Below are 19,849 nucleotides of genomic sequence, written 5' to 3'. Positions count from 1 at the left end.
CGCCGCGCCCAGGCTGCGCTCGCCAGCCGAAGCGGAGGGCCGCGGTCCCGAGGGGCTGCTGCGGCGATCGGGGTCGGGCTACGAGGGCAGCACCAGCTGGAAGGCGGCCTTGGAGGGTAAGCGCCTAGCGGCCCTCCATCCCCCGGCCCGGGGACCCGGGAGGCGGGACAGAGTCACCTTGGCCGGTCTCCCGGTGGGGAGAGCGGGGAGCGCGACTCTGGAACCCGGAGGATTGCCAGGGCATCAGATGCCACATTGTGGGGCGATGGGGAACAGGTAACTGGGGACCACCTATAGTTCAACCTTGCCCCTGTCTCTGCAGCTAACTCCCTCTTTGACCTTGGGAGCAGGTTTCACGCTCTGAGCCTGTTTCCTTATGAGTGAAGGGGGACAGTTACTGTCCGGCACTCACCCGATAGGCATATTGAGAGAGTGGCTTGACCCTATAGCAGTGAAAGTGCTTTGGGCAAAGTGACAAAAGCTATGGACCCCGACGCGGTGCTAATGCCCCCTGAGAAGGGGGTTGGGGGATGGGGCGCTGGTGGTGCCGGGAGGGAGAATCGGCCAGAGGGCCTTCCTTGCAAGTCGGGGTCCCACCTACCTCTTCCGGTCAGAGGGGCTCACGGCCTGACCCCTGACTGGTCAAGGGGGCGGTCACCAAAGTGGAAGACAGATTTCAAGTTCATGAGTTCTTTCAGTTAACTTGTGTGGTGTGGGAGGTGCTGGAGCTGCCTGGAGGGGCTGGTCCTCTGGACGTTTCTCAGTACTCTGGACACCCGGAGTCCAAAGGCCGAGGACCTGACTGGATGGCATCAACTAGGGAAGCCCAGGACCTGGATCACCCAACCATTAGGGAAGGAGTGTCAAAAAAGGAGGGCTTCCTGGAGTAGGTGACCTCTTAGGAGGTGTGGAAAGAGAAAGATGGATGCACCAGGTTCGAGGAGTGACACGTTCAGGGATCAAGTGGCGAGGACTCGCCTGTCCCTTGTGGGGAACTGACCTCCAGAATACCAGGATCGGGGTGGGGCGTGGTGAGAAGAGAGGAATCTGGAGCGCCCAGACCATGAATGGCCACCCAGGCCTTGCCAAAGTGTTTGGACTTTGTCTGAAGCGGCTGTTGAGAGATTTGAAGCATAGAATGAGACAGTGGGTGGCCCTTGGAAAAGTGGTGGTGGCCCAGAGGGGTCAGACCAAGGCCAGGTCAGTGAGGAAGGCGGGGCCGTGGTCAGGGGAGGGACATAACCAGTGCCAGCCAGGGCAGGTGCCTGGCCAAGGAGGGAGAGGGGGGGGACAGTTCTGTCAGCATTTGGTCCAAAGGCTGGTAGGCCAGGGGACACAGATGGCCTGAGGAGGGGCTGTGCAGACTCTGAGGGGAAAGCTGGACACCTGGATGGTGATTTGGGACAAAGGAGGCAAAGATGTTGGAACTCAGTGTAGGACAGCCATTGCAGAGGACCTTCGGTCTGGGGAGAGCTGAGCTGAATAAAGGTGGACAAACCCTCTCTTTGTCGTGTATCTTCGAGCTCACTGTTAGATTTGCCTATGACCCCCTGCTTCCCTCCTGCCCAAGTTATTTCTTGAAGTTGCTCACGCCTCTTGCCTGTATATCTCCACTCATTCATGCGTAAGCATTTCTCCAGGGGCTGCCCTAACCTCATTCTAACCCCCAGTGCTTAGGGGCCACTTCAGGGGTGGTGCGGCCTCTTTCAGTGCCTCCGGCTGGCTGGCTCCCGTCTTACCTCCCATCCTGACCTTGGCCCCTTCTGCTTCCCACTCCCAGCCATGGCTGGGCCGACCACCTGCAAGTTAGGCTGAAGAAGAAGCCACACGCCCGGCAGGAAATGGCCCAGGGGGTCTCTCAGGACACTGGGTCTTCCAGGCCCTGCGGAGTCTAGCCCACTCTGTGCTCAGTGTCCACCTGTGGCCCAGCCTCGTCTCGCCTGTCTGGGCATGGATCCCTGCCTGGCCTGGCTCTGTGTCTCGTGGCACCTCCGGCCCCTGCCCTCGTTCCCACGGTCCACCAGGAGCAGCCCCACCCTGGTGCCTGTGGACCTTGGGGGCTCAGCGCCTGGGGCCTGTGGGCCTTTTCCCACAGGAGTTTTAGGATGTGGGGTCTGTGTCCCTGCCAGGGGTCTCCCCTCCACTGGTCCCCTGAGTATCTCCTGGGCGCCGTGTCTCCTGCGGGGAGAGGGGAGCTCTCGGACCACGATGGTGCTCTCCAGGGTCCTGCCATGTGCTGATCCCCCCACATTCACGCACTCTTCCTCACCTCCCACAAACACTCCTGGAGGCCCCACTGTTCCAGCGCAGATCTAGGCACTGGGAACATCCCTGCCCTTGCAGAAATCACAGCACAGGGGCTGAGGCAGCCTGCTGCAGTGCAAAGAGCACGGATTCTGGAGTTGGGTAAGCCTGAGCCAGATCCTTCCACTGCCAGCGGGCTGGCAGGTTTTCAAACTTGTCTGAGCCTCAGTTTCTTCATCTGCTAAGCAAGATAAGGATTTCTGCCTCTCGGGGCTACACGGACAAAGGTGCTGGGGTGTAGGCTGTGTGCAGGTGATCCCTTTCCCCAGTCCCTAGAGCCCGGCATCCCTGATGAGGGAACCCAGGGAAAGTGTATGACCAGCTGCTCATCTGAAATCCTTTGCTCGTCTGCCTACTGTGAGTCCACTTCCCGCCCCAAACTGAAGTCCTCATAATGAGCCCCGTCCACAGACCCTGAGAAACACCCATGATGGGATGAGGGGTCTGCCAGGTCTGGGGACCAAGGGGTTTTGCAGCCCTTGCTTAGCCAAGCATCTGTCTTGAGACTTCTTGATTTGACCAAGCTGAACCCTCAGGGGGCCTGTGCTCCTGTATTACCACGTACCGAATATTTATCACATACCTACAAAGAGCCAGCCCCGTGCTGGGGCTTCCACAATAGCTGTCGTGTTTAACCCTCACATCTGCCCTTGCAGGGGCTTGGTGAGTGTTGTACCTATCTTATATATGAGGAAACTGAGACTCAGAGAGGCTAAGTGTCTTGCCCAAGGATGCACGTTGCTCTCTCACTCGTGAAATCCCGTCGGGTTTGCCACGAGGCCCTCTGATGTGAAACCTCTTACCCTGTCCTGAGCTGACCAACATGCGGCTTGGGGAGGCTAATTGGAGAGGATCAAATTGTGCTTCTGACGCATGTAGCCCCCCTCCCCGCGCTCCTCAGGCAGCCCTGCCACGTCCAGCGGGTGCTTCTTCCTCTTCACAGGTTAAGTGACGTGGAAAACGGCTTAAATCTGAAGCTGGGATTAGAGCCCAGGTCTTTAAGACTCTCCTTCGATGAACAGTTAGCTTTATAAATAGGAAACCAAACAGAAATTCTCCTGATTGAGTCCTCTCCCTGTGGATACTAACCTTTCCTTCCACCCTCAGCCTTGGGGGACAGGCGGGAAAAGTGATCCAGAGCTCCCGCCTGGGTTCTGGGAAGACTGGAGGTGATTGGAGATGGGAATATTTCTGGCATTGGGGTAGGGAGGGTGAGGAAAAGCAGCCTGGGGGTACAGGAGTGGGGACAGTGATTCTGCAAATCTCAGGCTATAGATTTTCCAGTGCTCACCAATTCTGAATTTTTAATGTTGAAAGTTTCTTGATAAGACATAAACCCACAACTTCCTGCTCAAAACCACACACGTGCATTTAGCAAAGCCTCTTAAAAATGTAAAAATTACCAAACTCTGCATTTGATAGTCTGTGACAGTCAAGAGTATGCTTTCCAGGCCGTGGCCCTGGCAACTTAGAGACATCAGCTATGATTCTCTTTTGCACTGTGGATATGAGGGTGTTGGGAGATTTGTCCGGGCTTGGGTGCCAGGTTTTTTTCAGTTGTTCCTTCTAACATTAGGCTAAGTCATATACATTTATAACATAAATAAACTGCACCCTCAAACTCCATCTAATAAGGGCCATTGCATAGAAGGAAGGATTGCTGAGTTAGACATTTGTTACGGCTTAAATTGTATCCCCCCCAAAGAGATATGTTGAAGTCCTAACTCCCCAGCACCTCAGAATCTGCCCTTATTTGGAAATATGGTCATTGCAGTTGTAATTAGTTCAGATGGGGGCATACTGGAGCAGGGTGGGCTCCTAACCCAACATGACAGGTGTCCTTATAAGAGGTGGTCACATGAAGACAAAGAGACACACAGGGAGAAGGATGTGACGACGAAGGCCGAGACTGCAGTGACGCAGCTGCAAGCCAAGGAGCGCTGAAGATCGCCAGCCAACCAGCATAAACGAGGACAAGGCAAGGAAGGATTTCCCTACAGGTCTCAGAGGGAGCACAGCCCTGCTGACAACTTGATCGTGGACTTCTAGCCTCCAGAACCGTGAGACAACACACTTGCGGTGTTTTAAGCCACCTGCTTTGTGGTGCTTTGTTACGTCAACCTAGGAAACTAATACAACATTGTTTTGGCTTGTCAGACTCTGTAGCGCACCCTCTCTCTGTCCACAGTGCAGCAGCCAGAGCATTTATCCCCATGAAAGAATGAAGAGAGTCCTCAGTTCTGGTGATGCTGGAGACACAGGCACAGACTCCCCTTTCCCTGAAAGCAGGTGTATATCCGCATGGCCAAGGGCATTGTCATTCAGGGTAGCTAGATTCCCTTTGTGTTCTTTAGTATCAGTGGGTGCTCTGTAACATGCAAGGCCATGACCGAGCCCTGTTATAGGGAACCCAAACGTAAGTAAAGCACTGCCCTCACCCTAAATGAGCCCACGGGCCGATTATCATCATGATGGTAACCGCTAACACTGAGGGAGAGCTTACCATGCCAGGCACTGCTCTAAGGCCTATATGTTGAATTCTCATAAAATTCTAAGAGGGAGACACTATTATGACTTCATTTGAAAGATGAGAAAAATGAAATAAAATAGAAGCTAAGTAGCTTTACCACTAAAAAGTGGCAGAGCTGGGATTTGAACTCCCGTGAAGTGGCTGACGATGCTATGCTCTTATTGCAGTGCCAGGGTTATAGAAGAGGATTGAGAGGCGTTTAACGAAGGGAAAAGAGGGAGGTCCAGTGGTTAAGACTCTGCACTCCCAATGCAGGGGGCCCGGGTTCGATCCCTGGTCGGGGAACTAAAATCCCACATACCGCAACTAAGCCTGCGCGAGCTGCAACAAAGACCCAGTGCGGCCAAAACAAATTAAAAAATAAAAAAAATAAAGAAGGGAAAGGCAGGATTCATACGCAGCTCAAGGGGATTAGTCTAACAACAAGCTGCCCCTGAGGACAGCAGAGCAGATACAGAAGGAGCCCAGCCCTCGAGGGCAGGCGAGAGCCTCTGTTTTTACCGTGCCGGAAGGCACCCACCTCTGGACTCCTGGTCACTTGCCAGTATAGACCGTGCTCATAGGAAGGACTCCTGGATGTCTGTTGGACTTGCAAGTAAAGATGGCAGACTGAATGCGTTTATTTTCTTCCTCTTCCAAAGCTCATTAATACAACCGTAAAGGGATTTTTAAAAGGTCACAAGGATAACAAGAACAGGAGACAAAACAATAGCAACAAGGGGCTTCCCTGGTGGTGCAGTGGTTAAGAATCCGCCTGCCAAGGCAGGGGACACGGGTTCGAGCCCTGGTCCAGGAGGATCCCACATGCCCCGGAGCAACTAAGCCCGTGCGCCACAACTACTGAAGCCCGTGCGCCTAGAGCCCGTGCTCCACAACAAGAGAGGCCACCGCAATGAGAAGCCCGCGCACCGCAATGAAAAGTAGCCCCCACTCGCCGCAACTAGAGAAAAGCTGGCGGTGCAATGAAGACCCAACACAGCCAAACATAAATAAATAAATTTAACAAACAAACAAACACATAGGGATCAACGATGGTGTAACTGACACTGAATCCACTGGCCTGAGAAAGTTCAGGAAGCAGAGGAGCAACCTGAGTCACAAACAGGAACCCCACAGCGCAGAGACCGGGGCGCCAGTCAGCACGGCCGTGAATGCAGAGGGAGCTGAAATCAGGAGGGCTGGTTGAACACGTGTTAGGAAGACTTCAGATCCCCAAATCCTCTCCCCACCCTGTGAGCCCATCCCCAGCCCTCTGCCTTGGGGAGAGAGGGCCTCCGGACACCAACACACTTGAGAGCAAGCAGTTAAGGCGACATTTATGTATTGAGGGCTCAGGATGGCCTCCTAGCCTCTTTTCCCAGCCAAGCCTACACCCTCCAGGAGGGAAAACAGAAGAGCAGTCTCCAGGGACACTGACCCAAGAGGAAAAACCCAAGGAGGTCAACAAACAGCCTTGAGGACCAGCCCGTCACTCTGCCACGACCCTCACAGTTAATAAGCCCCCCTTCCTGTCTCAGAGGTGCCAGTGAAGTCCTATTCCTCCTGCCTTAATCATGAACAAATAACCAAGGATCTCCAGACATCTGAGGAAAGTCTCTGACATGGAAGCTAGAGATCAAAACTAATGAACAGGAAAAAAAAAACAGTTTGGAGAAAACAGAGATTATACAGATTAAAATTTCTGCCCACCTCTCCCCCACCCCCTCTGGAGCCCCCCCCCAAAAAAACCCTAAAAAACTATCAGCAATATCCTCAGAGAGATAAAAGAAAAGTTTGCATCATTAAAGTAAGAACAGGGGGCTTCCCTGGTGGCGCAGTGGTTGAGAGTCCGCCTGCCGATGCAGGGGACACGGGTTCGTGCCCCGGTCCAGGAGGATCCCACATGCCACGGAGCGTCTGGGCCTGTGAGCCATGGCCGCTGAGCCTGCGCATCCGGAGCCTGTGCTCCGCAATGGGAGAGGCCACAACAGGGAGAGGCCCGCGTACCGCAAAAGAGAAAAAAAAAAAAAAAAGAACAGGATGCTTTAAGAGGGAGTATTCAGGGAACAGCATCAACAAACCCAAAAAAACCTTAGCAGTTAAAAATAATTGTAGAAATAAAAGATTCAATAGAGAGTGGGAAGATAAAGTTGAAAAAAATCTTCAGGAAATAGCAAAGGCAAAGTGGATATGAGAGCTTCCTCTCTCCTCTCTGGTGGCTCTTCCTTTTCTAATAAGGGCACTAATCCCATCCTGGGGGCCCTCACCAAGAATGGAATCTGCTGGTACCTTGATCTTGGACTTCCTTGCCTCCAGAATTGTGAGAGAGAAGTGACTGTTGGCTCAGCACCCAGTCTGTGGTTTTTGTTAGAGCAGCCTGTGCAGACTAAGTCAAAGGTGAAGTAGAATTCCTGATTTTGCCTCTTCAGCTTAAAGGAGTTTTGAAGTTGAAATAATGATGAGCACACAGAAGTATAAGCAAAGGAAAATGATTAATTACAGGGAAACAAGAAGTTGTGTAGAAATAAAGATCATAATACACCGCATAGCTTTCCTGGGAGTAGCATTTACATTGCCATACAAAAAGAACACCTAATTATCAGTGTAACCCAAACTATGATGTTGAGAGAGCAGGTAGTGTGTGAGTGGTCAGGATGGGGACAGTAATGCAGAGAATTAAATCTTCCTCATTATTGTGGGAAGTTAATGAGTAGTGTCTTAAATAGAAAAGTCAAAAAGTATTGACATGCTCAAAGCTTTTAGAGATTTGGAGGTAAATACCAAAAGAATTAGCTAAAAGGGTTGGAAGTAGTTGCCTCTGTGGAAGGGGCAATGTTCTTTGGTTGTTAGTTTGTTTAGTGAAGCCTGATAGAATTTCTTGACTTCAGATCTGTTGCTTTTCAGATCCTTGATAAAGGACCAGGTTTCTTTTCCCAATTTGTTGTGAAGTACAATACAGACAAATTACTAGAAACAGTATCAGGCACTTGGATGTCACAGCAATGCTGAATTGCTGTAAAAGTTTCTAGATACTTCCTCTCGATTTTGGTACTTCGCTCGTCATGGGTGAGTAATGGTGGACAGCCCAGCACTGGGCTGTGGAGACACTTCTTTCATCTATACACTGCACGAACCCGTGTCCCCTGCACCGGCAGGCGGACTCTCAACCACTGCGCCACCAGGGAGGCCCCCACATATAACTTTTAAAAGGTTTTAAAAATGGTTAAAAATAGAAAGGGAGTTCTCACCTACTAGGATGGCTATAACAAACAAAAATGGAAATTAATAAGTGTTGGTGAAGAGATGGAGAAATTAGAACACTTGTGTGCCGGCATTGCTGGTAGGATGCAAAATCGTGCAGCAGCAGTGAAAGACAGTTTGCTGGTTCCTCAAAAAGTTAAATGTAGAATTGCTATATGATCCAGCAATTCCACTCCTAGGTATATACCCAAAAGAATTGAAAATGGACTCAAACAGATATTTGCCAATGTTCATAGCAGCATTATTCACAATAACCAAAAGATGGAAACAGCCCAAGTGTCCATCAATGGATGGATGGATGGATGGATGAACAAAATGTATATAATTATACAATGGAATATTATTCAGCCATAAAAAAGGAATGAAATTCTGATGTGCTACGACATGGATGAACCTTGCAAACATTAAGTGAAAGAAGTCAGACCCAAAAGGACAGATATTGTATGATTCCACTTACATGGGGTTCCTAGAATAGGTGAATTTATAGAGACAGAAAGTAGATTAGAGGTTACCAGGGGCTGGAAGGAGGTGGGAATGAGGCGTTAATGCTTAATTGGTACACAGTTTCTGTCTGGGGTAATGAAAACATTTTGCAAATAAATAGACAGTACACAACCTTGTGAATATAATTAATGCCACAAATTGCACACTTAAAAATGGTTAAGATGGCAACATTTATGTTATGTATATTTTATCACAAAAAAACTTTCAAAGACCCTGTGTCTGAAGTCTAAAAGGGTTCTTTCATTAAACATCAAATTAAAATTTTAGGTGAGAGCAATAAATATAAATTTAAAAGGGAGAAGCCAGAGGATCAGGAAAGCTTTCGTGAAGAGAATGGAGGGTGTGGGGCAGGATTTCAAGAGACTGCAGTGGAGGAGAAGAAATTTGGGAGCAAAGACCCAGCTGAAGGGCTGTGAGGACGGACTCGGGTATCTCAAGGAGTCCGTCTGGCTGAAACCAGGGATGAGGTAGAGAAGCAGCAGGAGATGAAAGATTGGAAAGTTCCGACAGCCACAGAAGGAGTTCAAGTGCATAGCCCCGGAGGGAGGGTTCTTAAGCAGGGGGATTGCAGAATCAGACAGACCCGTGCTTTAGAACGGCACCTCAGACTTCGGCATCAGAATCTCCTGGAGGGCTTGTTCAAACACAGCCCCAGAGCTTCTCACTATCAGGACTTGGGGCTGGAGGTGGGGATGGGTGGTGGGGATGTGCCAGGTAATAACCCCTTTCTCTCTCCTCAGACACCACCACGCGTCTCCTGCTGGGGGCCATCGCAGTGCTTCTGTTCGCCATCCTGGTGGTGATGAGCATATTGGGTGAGCATGGATGTCAGAGCATTTATGCAATTCAGTTCCTACACACCTTGTCAAAAGCATGTCTAATTAGGTAAAGAAAGGTTCCAGACATACCGCCAATTCTGTGGGGTCAAAGTAAATAGGAAATAGAGTGTTGGTTCTAGATGAGATTTTAGCCTAAAATAGTACATTCACACATCGACTATACCCGTCCTCTTTGCTAAGCCACGCAGTGAAAGTGGAGATGTTAACTTAGGTACGTTCACAAAAATGCTTCGGGAACGCAGAACAAACTTGGTGTGTATTAGTCACGTAATGCTTCTTGAAGGAGACGGTTTGGGGTTAAGGGCCTTAAAGATCTCATTCACTTACTCAACAAACATTTATTGAGCCCGGCTGTGTGTCAGGCCCTGGGCTAAGTGCTGGAGATTGTTTTAAATGTATGACATCAACTTCCCTGTCCAGTGGTAGAGGTGTTACTGCCTGGGGGCTTCCCAGAGGGGGGGAACACATGTGCTAACCCCTGAAGAATGAATAGTTTCCTAGAGAGCAGGAGGTAGAGGGACCAGAGCATTCCAAGGGGGAGAGGCCTGAAAAACACAGAGTGGCAGGTAGGACTGAAAGGGTTGAAGGAGGAATGCAAAAGAGGAAACTGCTACTAAGCAAGGGAGGCGAGGCTATATGACCCTGGGATTTGCTGCTTTTAATGGATTCAAGTCAAAGTACGTCATGGCTCCTGAAGGGTTTGCAAAGTGACTTCAAGACCTCTGTCTTTCATCTTCGAGAAGCACCCTAAGACCTCAAAATGGGAGGAAAATCCACTGATAACATCAATTCCTACCAAACCCTCACCTGTAGGGCATGCAGGCTACGCAGGGAGTCGTGAGCGCTTAGCAAAGAATGTGGTGAGCGCTGGGGTGAGCCTGGGTTCACCTAGACTAATTGTTACAAATTAAATTGTTCTATTGCTAGGTTGGGAGAACAGGGCAACGTGTAAACACAGCATATTGAGATTGCGGTAAAACACAACAGAGTCCCTGGAGATCCTCGTGGGAATGCATGGCCAGTAGGTCTAAGTGGGCCTGGAGCTCATCGAGCAGGCATGCCAGAGTGCCCATTAATTAACTGGTGTTGGTGTGGTGGTAGCTCCCTTGGGGGCTCGAGTACCATGGACTTGTTCTTGCCTCTGTCCTGGTCTACATTTTAGTCAATCTCTTGTATGAGAACAAACCAAAAAATATGCTTATGGAATCTGCAGGTGAAACACTTCAAAGAGGGATGCTCAATATGACAGATGAAAAAGAAGTCAAGATTAAAATTTATCTTCAGAAACTCAAATGAGCCAATGTGAATGAGATGACTGTGGAAGAAATAAATACAAGATCCTGCATTTGGATTTAAATGTGATTTACACAAGTTCTGGACAGGGGAGACCTGGCTTAGAAAGAGATCATAGGAAAATAGTTGGAGAGTATGGCTGAATTCCTTTTGGCAAGGAGGCTTAGAGAATCTCATGGAAGTTCTGGGCCTCCTTCCCAGAAAAGTGCACATAGGCACATATAAGCAGATTCTTCTCATTGGAGCATCTGAAGACTGGAAAACCCACAGCAGCTGGAAGGGGTACGGTGATCACTGCTGGGTGGTGGACCACAGCTGACGTGTCCCAGCCTGTTCTGGTGGCAGCATTTCACCGGTGATGTGGGCACACCGTACTGAGCCGGGCAGGATGGAGAAGGCTCTGGAGGGCACCCCCTGCAAGGGACTGTGGAAAGGATGGTGTCTGTTCAATCCTGGAAGAGGGGAGGCAGGGGTCCTTCTTCAAGTAGGAGGTAGAAGACAGACCAGGTCTGTCCGGGTCACTCCAGAGGCAGATCCTGGACCCACAGGTTCCAGGTCATGGGAAGGCAGGTTGGAACTCAAAAATTGCAAAGGATCTTTCCAGCAATTCAGCAGTGTTAGCTGATGAGGGTGTGGCCAATGAGAGCAGGCCCATCGAGTCCACCGATGGTTCCCACCCTGACTGGAGAGAGAGGACACATGGCCCCCAGGTCCCTTCCAAGTCCGAGTTTCTCGGGTTCCACGCCTCGGGGAGTTCGGGGAGAGAGAGGAGAGCTTAACCCAGGGGCCTAACCTGCTGTCACTTCCCCTCGGGGCGGTGTCCCCGCCAGTGTCCCAAATTCCTTTTCCTTACTCATTTAGCCGCCAGCCTTTTGCCTGCCAGGGACTGTGACAGGCGCTCCCCCGAGGCACGTGGCTGATGGGCACCAAAGTGGAGGCAGGTGGAGGGAGTGGCGGGGAGCTTGGGGGGCCTTGGGGGGCCCACAGAGGCCCACTGTGCTGGTGGATACTGAGCCACCCCTCTTCCCTGCAGCTTCCAAGGGCTGCATCAAGTGCGAGGCGCCCTGCCCGGAGGACTGGCTGCTCTACGGAAGGAAATGCTACTTCTTTTCTGAGGAACCGAGAGACTGGAACACGGGCAGGCAGTACTGTCACGGCCACGAGGCCGCGCTGGCTGTGATCCAGAGCCAGAAGGAGCTGGTGCGTGCTGGTGGGGCGGGGACCTTCGGGGACAGCCCTGCCCCAAGGACCTGGTGTCCCCTGTGACCTGTTTCCAGAGCACAGCCTGGGGTGGGGGGTGCAGGTGGGCTCCATGGGGTCTGAGCAGGTCCACGAGGGGCTCTTGTTTCCACTGCTATTGTCAAGGCCAACTATGTCCACCCGAGGCTGGTTTGCTGACTCAACTCAGTATTGAAGCGTGAGCATTACAAATTATACCCGCACCTGTGAAATGAAAAATCACGTTGGCTTCTTCTCCTAGTCCGAATCAGGGCCTGATCTCTCATTTAACACCCCAAACAGTTATATCACTAGAAATGTGAAAGAAACACAATTAGTGGGTCTCTTGGCCATTTGGGGTTTTGAGGGCAACAATTCATGCAATCCAAATTAGCAGAAAATCTAAGTCGCTTCTGTTTTTCTCTGATACACAGTCTGATAGCTCCTTTCGGCAGAGAAAGGCCCAGGAATATGCGGGTAGAAGGACATCCAGCCTGAGCTTTGAGATGCGTCCCAGATAATCCATCAAGTAGGCAGTTCCAGCCTTCCTGAAAGTGAGGAACGCAGGCATGCTGGCCCACTGAGCTAGGAGACAAACCCTGGTCCAGGCTTCCCAGCCCAGTGGTGCACTCCCAGAGCCCGGGTCCCTTGGAGGCCATTGCAGGCAGCTCCATGTGAGTGCAGGGTGTCTGTAACCCCAGCTCCTCACTCTTGGGATGCAGTGAGGCATCACCCTCTCCGTGTCTACACATCTTGGGAGCCAGTCTTCCAAGCTGAGGTTAGTCTGGGGACGTGTGAGCAGTCAGGAGACCGCACCTGACTCTGAGGTTTCCCTCTTTCCTTGGTGCAGGAATTCATGTTCAAGTTCACACGGAGGGAGCCCTGGATTGGTCTGCGCAGAGTGGGGGACGAATTCCACTGGGTCAACGGGGACCCGTTTGACCCAGACACGTGAGCTGAGGCTTCATCTTCTGGCCAAGGAGCTTAGACCGGGGAAGCCATAGCCTCCCAGACGCACCTCCTGAAGAACCTGGTTTTGTGCTAGCTGGAGCCACTCACCTCTAGGGTCAGGGGTGTGGGACAGAGACCCAGTCACGATAATGGCTTTACTACTGTCTCCCTGGTAAAGTCCAGCCTGGTTTGGTGGCCCTGCTCCACGTAGGCAACAGAGCTTCCTGCTGCTGGAAAGGGCCCGGGCTCTTTCCATCTTGTGGCTCCCCAGTCCATCTGCACGGCTCAGTGTGGCTCAGGGAAAGGGAGGACGTGCCCTGGACATCCCTCTGCATTGGCCAGAGTTTAGCTTCACGGCCACACCTGACTGCAAGGGAGGTGGGGCCTCTGTTCTGGGCAGCCACGTGTCACCTAAACACTGTGGGAGAAAGGGGATCTGAACCCTGGGCACCAGGAGGGTTCCCTTAGAGAGAACACCTCTTGAGGGCGTCGGTGGTGTATGCAGTGGTGGTATTATTTGTGTGGCCCAAGTGGTGTGGCGGGGAGTGTGTGAGCGGTTGGTGGGTGTGCAAAGCCAGGGACTGTTTGCGGGGTGATGGTGGCAGCAGTCATGGGTGTAGGGACAGTTTAGGCTTAGGGAGACGCAGAGCAGCACACACAGGGGAGTAAGAACCTCAGCTTCTGATGTAGACTCTAAGGCTGGAGGACTAGGCCCGAGGAGCCGGGCGGGGGCACAGCTGCTGACCTGACGTGAACTGCGGCCCGTGACAACTCCTTCCCTGTGCCGGCTTCTCCCTGTCTCCTGCACCTGTCTTTGTCCTCACTGCCTCTTCCTTGTTTTCTTTTTTTTTTTCCTTCTCTTTCCTTGTCCTGCCCTCATCCCAGATCTGTTCTTAGAGCTGCTGAGAACGTCTTGCCCTTGCTGCTTCCACCTCTCCCATTCTGGAAGCTTCCTGCTCCCGGAACCCAGGGAGCCCTGGAGGCTGGGGTCCCCAGAGCGCTGACTACCTGACAACCAGCGGGCCTTGGGGCCACGCTTCTCTGACATCGAGGTGGTCCTGGCCCCCCCTTCTCCCTCTTGGGGTCCTTCTGATGCCCTCTCTTATGAGACCCCAGCTCCAGCCTTGGCAGGGGGCTCAGGTCAGGGTGACCAAATGAGGTGAAGAAGAAGTGTTGAGATTCAAAAGGGATGATGTTAGGCGGGGAGAACCCCCCCTGTGCTAGACACAGGAGGTGCAGGCAGGGTGCTGTGGGGAAGGTGGGTGTGTGGAGTGTGGTCCTAGACGGGGCCCCGGGTTCCTGGGATGAGTGAGCTGAGCCCGACAGGAATGGCGGAGCCGGATGGAGGAGTGCAGGGTGCGTCCCGGAAACACCCGTGGGCATCACCGGGGGGCTGGAGCCGTGATACACTGTCTGGAGGCGACGGGAGCCACGCTAGCAAGGTCTGTGGGGGCCGACCGTCCCGGAAGGCCGCTACAGAGGGAAGGACAAGTCATAGGGCCTCTGGGGCTGCCCAGCGACGGGCCGCGTCTGCCAGGTCATGAGTGCCTGGTCTCTTCTCTCCCCGCCACAGATTCCCCATCTCGGGCCCGGGGGAGTGCGTCTTCGTGGAGCCCAGCAGGCTGGTGTCGACGGAGTGTTTGATGACCCGGCCCTGGGTGTGCAGCAAGATGGCCTACACATGAGGTGGGTCAGGCCAGGGGCGGCCCTCCAGCCAGCCTCCGAGGCCTGCCAGCCCCGGGCTCGTCTCCAAGCGAAGCAGTGAGGAGGTTGCCTTCCGCCCCTGGGCGCTCCCCCAGGCCCCGGAGTCTTGGTCCCTGGTCTCCTTGGCCCCAGGCAGGTCCTGTGGCTCGGCAGTCAAATCCCATGAGTCAGTAGTACAGCAGGCACCTGTCCCCAGCCACACATACACACTGACACGCTCACGCATGCCCACGAGGGCACACAGCCCCCGCTCAAATTCAGAGTCCACCCTTAGTCACCCCAACAAGTCCCTCCCTGGCCCTACCCTGGAACATTCCCTCCTCCGGAGGCCCTGGTGCTCTGAGGAAGGCTGGGGGCTGACAGGCTGCGGTACTGTCCACACAGACGGGCCCCCTCCCCATGCGTCTCTCTCCTGGTTGCTGGGGAGGCCAGAAGGGAAGCCCCCTTGCCTGGGCCCAGCATCCACCGTCCTTGCCTCGCCCGGGGTCTCAGGCAGGCCCCTGCTGTGTCCGTGGTGCTGCCGTGTTGGTCACTGATGGACTAAAGAGATGACTGGAGTCCAGAGAAGTCGACTGCCATTTGTTCCAGGATCATGGCTTGGGGGAGGGGCATGTCTGGGTGCCCGTCCTTGGAGGGACACGACCAAGAGGCACCGGTGTGGCAGGCGGCATGTGTAGGAAGCAAGGCCAAAAACACACTCTGTGGCCTCAGGGCACCGTTTAATGTTGCCAGGCCACTGAGTTATCCTCAGATGTCTGAGGGGTGTGCTCCATCTGGTTCCTTTATTACTATTCAACTCAGCGTGACAAACATTGATCCACACCTACTTCGTGCCAGACACCACACTAGGCATGGGGATCCACAGCTTTATCCCCCAAGGAGCACACAGGGAGCAGAGGAAACAGCTTGGAAAGCACTAGAACGTTCTGGAACCCAGTTGAAGGATGGCTTATTCTGCCTTAGGGGAAGATGGGGTGAAGAAAGCAGGAGGATGAGGCATGGAGAAGAGATGATGTTCATGTTGGGCCAGTTAAGAGTTTGTGCAGGTGCTGGGGCCCCTTCCTGTCCCCCCTTGGTCTGCCTGGAGAGGAAGCGGGGACAGGGGTGTGGGGGGAGGCTGGCGGTTCCCCTGGGCCTACAGGGGCTGCAAGTGCCACCCTCTCCAACGCACACACGTGGAGCCCAGAGCAAGCTGTGGCCGGGTGAGATACAGCCAGCCCGCGTGGGAGCCGCGTGTGTGAATCTGGGTCCCGGCCCATCTTCAGAAAATGGCTCACAGGGAAACAGATCCTGCTCTGCTCGGCTCAGTCCTTTTACTGTCAGGTTTCAGACAAAACTGTCAGCTTGGGTTCGTTGAGCTTTTTGAAAGCTTTCCAGGTATTTAGTAAAATCTGGGGATTTTGTGGTTTCATATTTTATCTTTATGGGAAAGCCAGCGTGGAACCTGAGTGTGCAATAATGAAGCTAAGGGAATTCAGTGCGGCCTGTGGAGGGGTGGTGGGAGCCCACCGCCTTCCCAGCCCCTGTGCGGAAGTGTGTTGAGGGGCTGGGATTGAGGAAGCGGTCAGCTGCCGCTACTGCTGCTTGGGTTGGTCAGGGGTCCGGGTGGTAAGTGGGAGGGCGTCTCTCCCTCACGCCAGTTCTCACCAGTATCTTCCCCTCAAAGATGGGCTCATTTAAGTCTCTCAGAAAGACCCTGAGGCAGGTAACGCTGCCACGGGTGACAAAACGTCCTGGACGGGGTGGGCTAGGGCTGTGCTCTCATCCTGTCCTGTGGGTTCCGGCGGGAAGAAGGGCGCCACGACGTGGGTGGGGAGGGAGCAGTGTGGGACGGCAGGGACCGAGGAACCCGGGCCACTGGGATCTTAGTTCCTATTCAATATCCACAGTCTGCTGCCTCAAGGCACTCTGGCAGATGAGCTCTCTAGCCTTGGGCTTGCCCTGGGACCGCACAACAATTCTAAGTCCGGTAGAGCTAAGAGGAACTCTGACCCAAGGTCATGGGCGTTTTAAGAGCTCTCTTATCTGTTCCTACGAGGAAGACCAAAACAAAACACTGGCACGCCAAACTTCAGAAACGTTGAGAATTCTTTCAAAGGTTATACATCAACCAGGCACCCGCACCTCCCACGTGGGCGGAGCCAGGCTGGCTGGGCGGGGCCGCGGAGTCGGGTGCAGTTGGGGGCCGGCGGCCACAGGTGGCAGCACGGAGGCCGGACGCTCTGCCGATTTCGGAGCTCGAGCCGGCCCCCCCTCGGTGGAGCGTGGGAGGAGGTGTTGCGGGCAGGCCCAAGGGACCACCCTTCCTCCAGCCCCACTCCTCAGCCCCTTTGGAGGATTTGCCCCTGGAGTTGAGAAGGTTCTTGGCTGGGAGCCTGGGCGGCTGCGCCCTGGGTGAATTTGACCCCGCACGGCAGCCCTGTACTCGGCGTAGCCCCTGGAGCCGGCAGGATGCGGGTAGAAGGCTGGAGCAGGGGACACCAGGTCACCCTCAGACGTCCTTTGTGAAGATGGAAGGACGGGGTTTTTTTTGCTGGAGGACTCACTGGGAGGTAGCGTTTGTTGCCGTGCTGGTGGGTTTCACTAGTGTTTGCTTAGTAAACCCTCCTACAACCTTACAGATGAGGAAGCAGGCTCAGGGCGGTTAAGGGACTTGCTCTACTGCTGTACATCACAGGCCTAGGAGGTGGTGGAAGGGAAGGTGGGGTGGAAGGGGCCACCTTGGGAGAGGACGTGGGGTGCCCACAGGCGATTTTTTTCCTGTGCACTTTTATCGTGGTCGTATGGTTTTCTGGTGAATTTCCCATAGGGAGGGGGTAATGCAAACACTGAGTTCAGTCCTTCTCTCCCTTCAAGGCCCAGCTCGAGCTCCCTGGGGCTCCTTCCAGGACAGCGGCAGCCCTCAGTGACCACTCCCTCACCCCAGCAACTCCAGCACTTAAGACAGCCTCTCACACCTCCGGAGTCTCTAGGAAGTTTTCATCTGTGACTCATCTCTAAAGTCATCTGACCGCTCTTGGCATCTGATTATAAGCCCCTGGATAGCAGGGATTATGTGTCACTGGCCTCTTTGTAGCACACGTAGCATGTGCTCAACAAAAATTGTTGTATATGACAATAAGATTGCCCCCAAATGTCATCTCTGAAACTCTTTGCCATGGTGGGAGACAGCAGTGGCCGGCCATCATAAGAGGCTCGTCTTTTTGGCTTTGGTGGGCGTGGCTTTTTGGCTTTGGTGGGCGTGGCATGGTTTTAGAGGCCCGGCAACATGCACTCTTTAGTTTGTTTTGCTTCAGCTAAGTTAGCTCGCTCACATTCCCTAAGCATGTAGATACTGGGCGGGCTGAGTGAAGGTGACCGGGAGCACCTGGGCCGTGAGGGAGAGCTGCCCAGCTGGCGAGGGCAAGGAGCTGGCTGCGAGTGGAAACCAGGCCCGGGGAGGGTTTCCATCAGTGACTGCGGTCGGCGGCTGAACATTCCTGTGGTCACCAGGATAATTATGCTAACATCACTGTGCTGTTTGTGAAAGACGACCTGGTTTTCAGAAATGCCCACTGTCTGCTGTGTATTTACACCAGGAGGGGGTGGAAGTAGAGGAGGTAACTGCTCTTTCCTTAGTCCGTAAAGAACTCCAAACTGGGAGCAAGTATGAGATTCAAACAGGGGTCATCCAGAAAACCTCCTGCCGTGCCCATCAGAGATCCCACGTCTCAGCCTGGAGTGGATACACACTTGGCCTGACTCAGAAGACCTGCCCGAGTCTAGTTTGGGGCCAGCTCTACCAACAAGCAGACGTGTAGCTCAGGCTGCTGTGCTCAACCTCCCTGACCCCAGGCTTCGCCTCTAATATAAAGTAGAAATCGTGCCTGCCCTGCCTACCTCACAGGGTTTTGAGAACTGTAGATGTTAGAATTTCAGGGATTAGACATTATCGACCCCATTCTCACTATCCATGAGACCCCGAGAGGTTAAATAACACGTCCAAGGTCACGCATCTAGCCACGCATCTAGTGGCAGAGCTAGAGCTCAGGTCTTGTGGCTCCTCTATTCGTTGTTGATACTATTATTGCACGTATCATGCTTTGTTTATTTACCTGTCCACCATCCACGCAGAAGTGTAAGCCCCTAGAGGGCAGGGATCCACTCTCACGCCTCTTTTTTCTCTAGCGCCTGGTACATACTAAAGGTGCTCAGTAAACGTGTGTTGACCTAAACTGATCTTGACTCCTAGTTCAAGGGCTCCTTCTTCTACACCATGCTGTCTCTGATCTCAGAAATCTGTACTGCCAGTCCAGCTGCCCACAAAAAGTATGCAAACTTACTGATGTTTTAGAGAAAAAGATAAGATGCTCAACTGCCTTGCAATGTGCTTTAGGGTCCTGTAGTCTAGAGCACAGATTCCATTTGAATAAAGACATACACATCTAAGACAAAATTGTAATAACAATGAACACTAGTTAAGAGCTTATTAGGGCCAGCCATTCATACAAAGTGCCTGGCCCATAGTAAGTGCTTAAAAATTATCATCTTGGGCTTCCCTGGTGGCGCAGTGGCTAAGAATCCGCCTGCCAATGCGGGGGACACAGGTTCAAGCCCTGGTGCGGGAAGATCCCACATGCCACGGAGCAACTAAGCCCGTGCGCCACAACTACTGAGCCTGCGCTCTAGGGCCCGCGAGCCACAACTACTGAAGCCCTCGTGCCTAGAGCCCATGCTCCACAAGAGAAGCCATCGCAATGAGAAGCCTGCGTACCGAAACAAGAGTAGCCCCCGCTCGCCGCAACTAGAGAAAAGCCCGCATACAGCAACGAAGACCCAACACAGCCAAAAATAAATACATTTATTATAAAAAAAAAAAACAATTATCATCTTGTTTCACTATGATGTAAATTGAGTAGGGTCTTAGAGCATGCTAGCTTTTGTAATACCCACATTTCAGAGGCCTACCCAAGAAAAGATCCCTTTCTGGCTTGCACCACTAATGCAGGTCAGTGACAGGGAATAGCATTGCTCCATCCAGGGTCTTTGAACATAGAGGCTCACACAGGATGTGTTTTAGGAAATGTGGTAGATGTGGCGGCTATGCATCGAGAACGTTTCCTTCCCTCTCATTCTAGGTACATGGAAGGATTGTATTTCCTGGTCTGTTTGAAGGTAGGTGTCAGGTGACATCAGAGCTTTAACCATGGAAAAGTGACAGATGTCACTTCCAGGTGGAAACATTTAAGAACCAGTGCATACTCCTCCATATTCTCCCTCCCCCAAG

General features: G+C 52.8%; 1 protein-coding gene across 1 annotated transcript in view; it reads left to right on the top strand.

Moving 5' to 3' along the window:
- The window catches only part of CLEC2L (C-type lectin domain family 2 member L), a 29,678-nt gene extending 10,891 nt beyond the window's left edge, over positions 1-18,787 (top strand). Inside the window, exons 3-8 of the mRNA XM_024742520.1 lie at positions 4-116; positions 9,319-9,393; positions 11,744-11,910; positions 12,779-12,879; positions 14,453-14,565; positions 17,440-18,787. Coding sequence (XP_024598288.1) covers positions 4-116; positions 9,319-9,393; positions 11,744-11,910; positions 12,779-12,879; positions 14,453-14,564 — 568 coding nt within the window. The 3' untranslated portion in view covers position 14,565; positions 17,440-18,787. The remainder of the gene's footprint in view (positions 1-3; positions 117-9,318; positions 9,394-11,743; positions 11,911-12,778; positions 12,880-14,452; positions 14,566-17,439) is intronic.
- Positions 18,788-19,849: the final 1,062 nt, after the last annotated feature.

The sequence above is a fragment of the Neophocaena asiaeorientalis genome, unplaced genomic scaffold (genome assembly GCF_003031525.2).
Source record: "Neophocaena asiaeorientalis asiaeorientalis breed wild unplaced genomic scaffold, Neophocaena_asiaeorientalis_V1.1 scaffold598, whole genome shotgun sequence".
In the NCBI taxonomy this organism is placed as follows: Eukaryota; Metazoa; Chordata; class Mammalia; order Artiodactyla; family Phocoenidae; genus Neophocaena; species Neophocaena asiaeorientalis.
The sequence above is the reverse complement of the archived record's forward strand: the minus strand, read 5'-3'. Positions and strand labels throughout refer to the sequence as shown.